Source organism: Etheostoma cragini, chromosome 1 (genome assembly GCF_013103735.1).
Source record: "Etheostoma cragini isolate CJK2018 chromosome 1, CSU_Ecrag_1.0, whole genome shotgun sequence".
In the NCBI taxonomy this organism is placed as follows: domain Eukaryota; kingdom Metazoa; phylum Chordata; class Actinopteri; order Perciformes; family Percidae; genus Etheostoma; species Etheostoma cragini.
Window position 1 is genome coordinate 34,098,608 of NC_048407.1, and position 1,062 is coordinate 34,099,669.

Consider the following 1,062-nt stretch of genomic DNA (forward strand, 5'->3'; position numbering starts at 1 on the left):
ACACACACACACACACACACACACACAGGCACAGGCACACACACACACACACACACACACACACACACAGACACACTCGCCTCTTATCAACAGCAGAACAACAAATCAGATGCTCAAGTCACAAAAAAGTGTACATAAAAGCTTGTGTATGTGGTTATATGTGTGTGTGTGTGTGTGATACGTGTGTATTATGTATGTGTATATGTGTGTATACATGTGTATATGTGTGTATATGTGGATATATGTTGATATGAGTGTACATGTGTATATATGTGTGTATATACAAATATACACACTTATAAACACATACACACATATATCACACATATACACACATATATACACATGTATACACACATATATACACACAGGACCACCGGAGCGTTACATGTCTGGAATGAATCTTTATATTATATATATTTATTTATATGATACATTTGATATTTCTTCCCGACCTGGAACAGGGCGACCTTGCTGATGATGCTGTAGTTGACGTCCACGGCCATGTCCAGCCTCATCTTGGTGGGAAGTTGCACCAGCAACTCCTGTTCATCTGCAGATAGCAACCACATGCACGTGAACTCAACACGAGGCGTTCAGGGACAACCTTTCTGGTCACATATGGTTGAAACCAGGGTTAGAAATGATCTCCAATTACCAGCCAAATGCAGGTAGAATATGCAAATAATGGTTATGAAATGATTCCCATTCATCTTCATCTGCTTCTCCGCTAAAGCATCCTCCACACCACCTTTCTACTTCCTGTCTGCTCTCGGGTCCTCTAACCCCCCCACTGTGACACATAACATGTCCTAAAGACTGTTTCACTCAACCCTCGTGTTGTCTTGACACTTTTGTTGACGCTTTCTATTGATGTTTTTAACTTTTTCTTACGTTTTTGTCCATTTTTCAACACTTTTGATGCTTTTTTTTCAATGTTTCAACGCTAGCTCGTTAGAAGAGATCTCCGGGAACGCTAGCTCATTAGAAGAGACCTCCGGGAACGCTAGCTCGTTAGAAGAGACCTCCGGGAACGCTAGCTCGTTAGAAGAGATCTCCGGG

At 41.5% G+C, this 1,062-nt stretch overlaps 1 protein-coding gene across 1 annotated transcript in view; it reads right to left on the minus strand.

The window, feature by feature from the left end:
• LOC117956111 (cyclic nucleotide-gated cation channel beta-1-like) overlaps positions 1-1,062 on the minus strand; it is a 27,901-nt gene that overhangs the window by 1,072 nt on the left and 25,767 nt on the right. Inside the window, exon 26 of the mRNA XM_034891030.1 lies at positions 456-553. Within this exon, the coding sequence (XP_034746921.1) occupies positions 456-553 (98 nt within the window). The remainder of the gene's footprint in view (positions 1-455; positions 554-1,062) is intronic.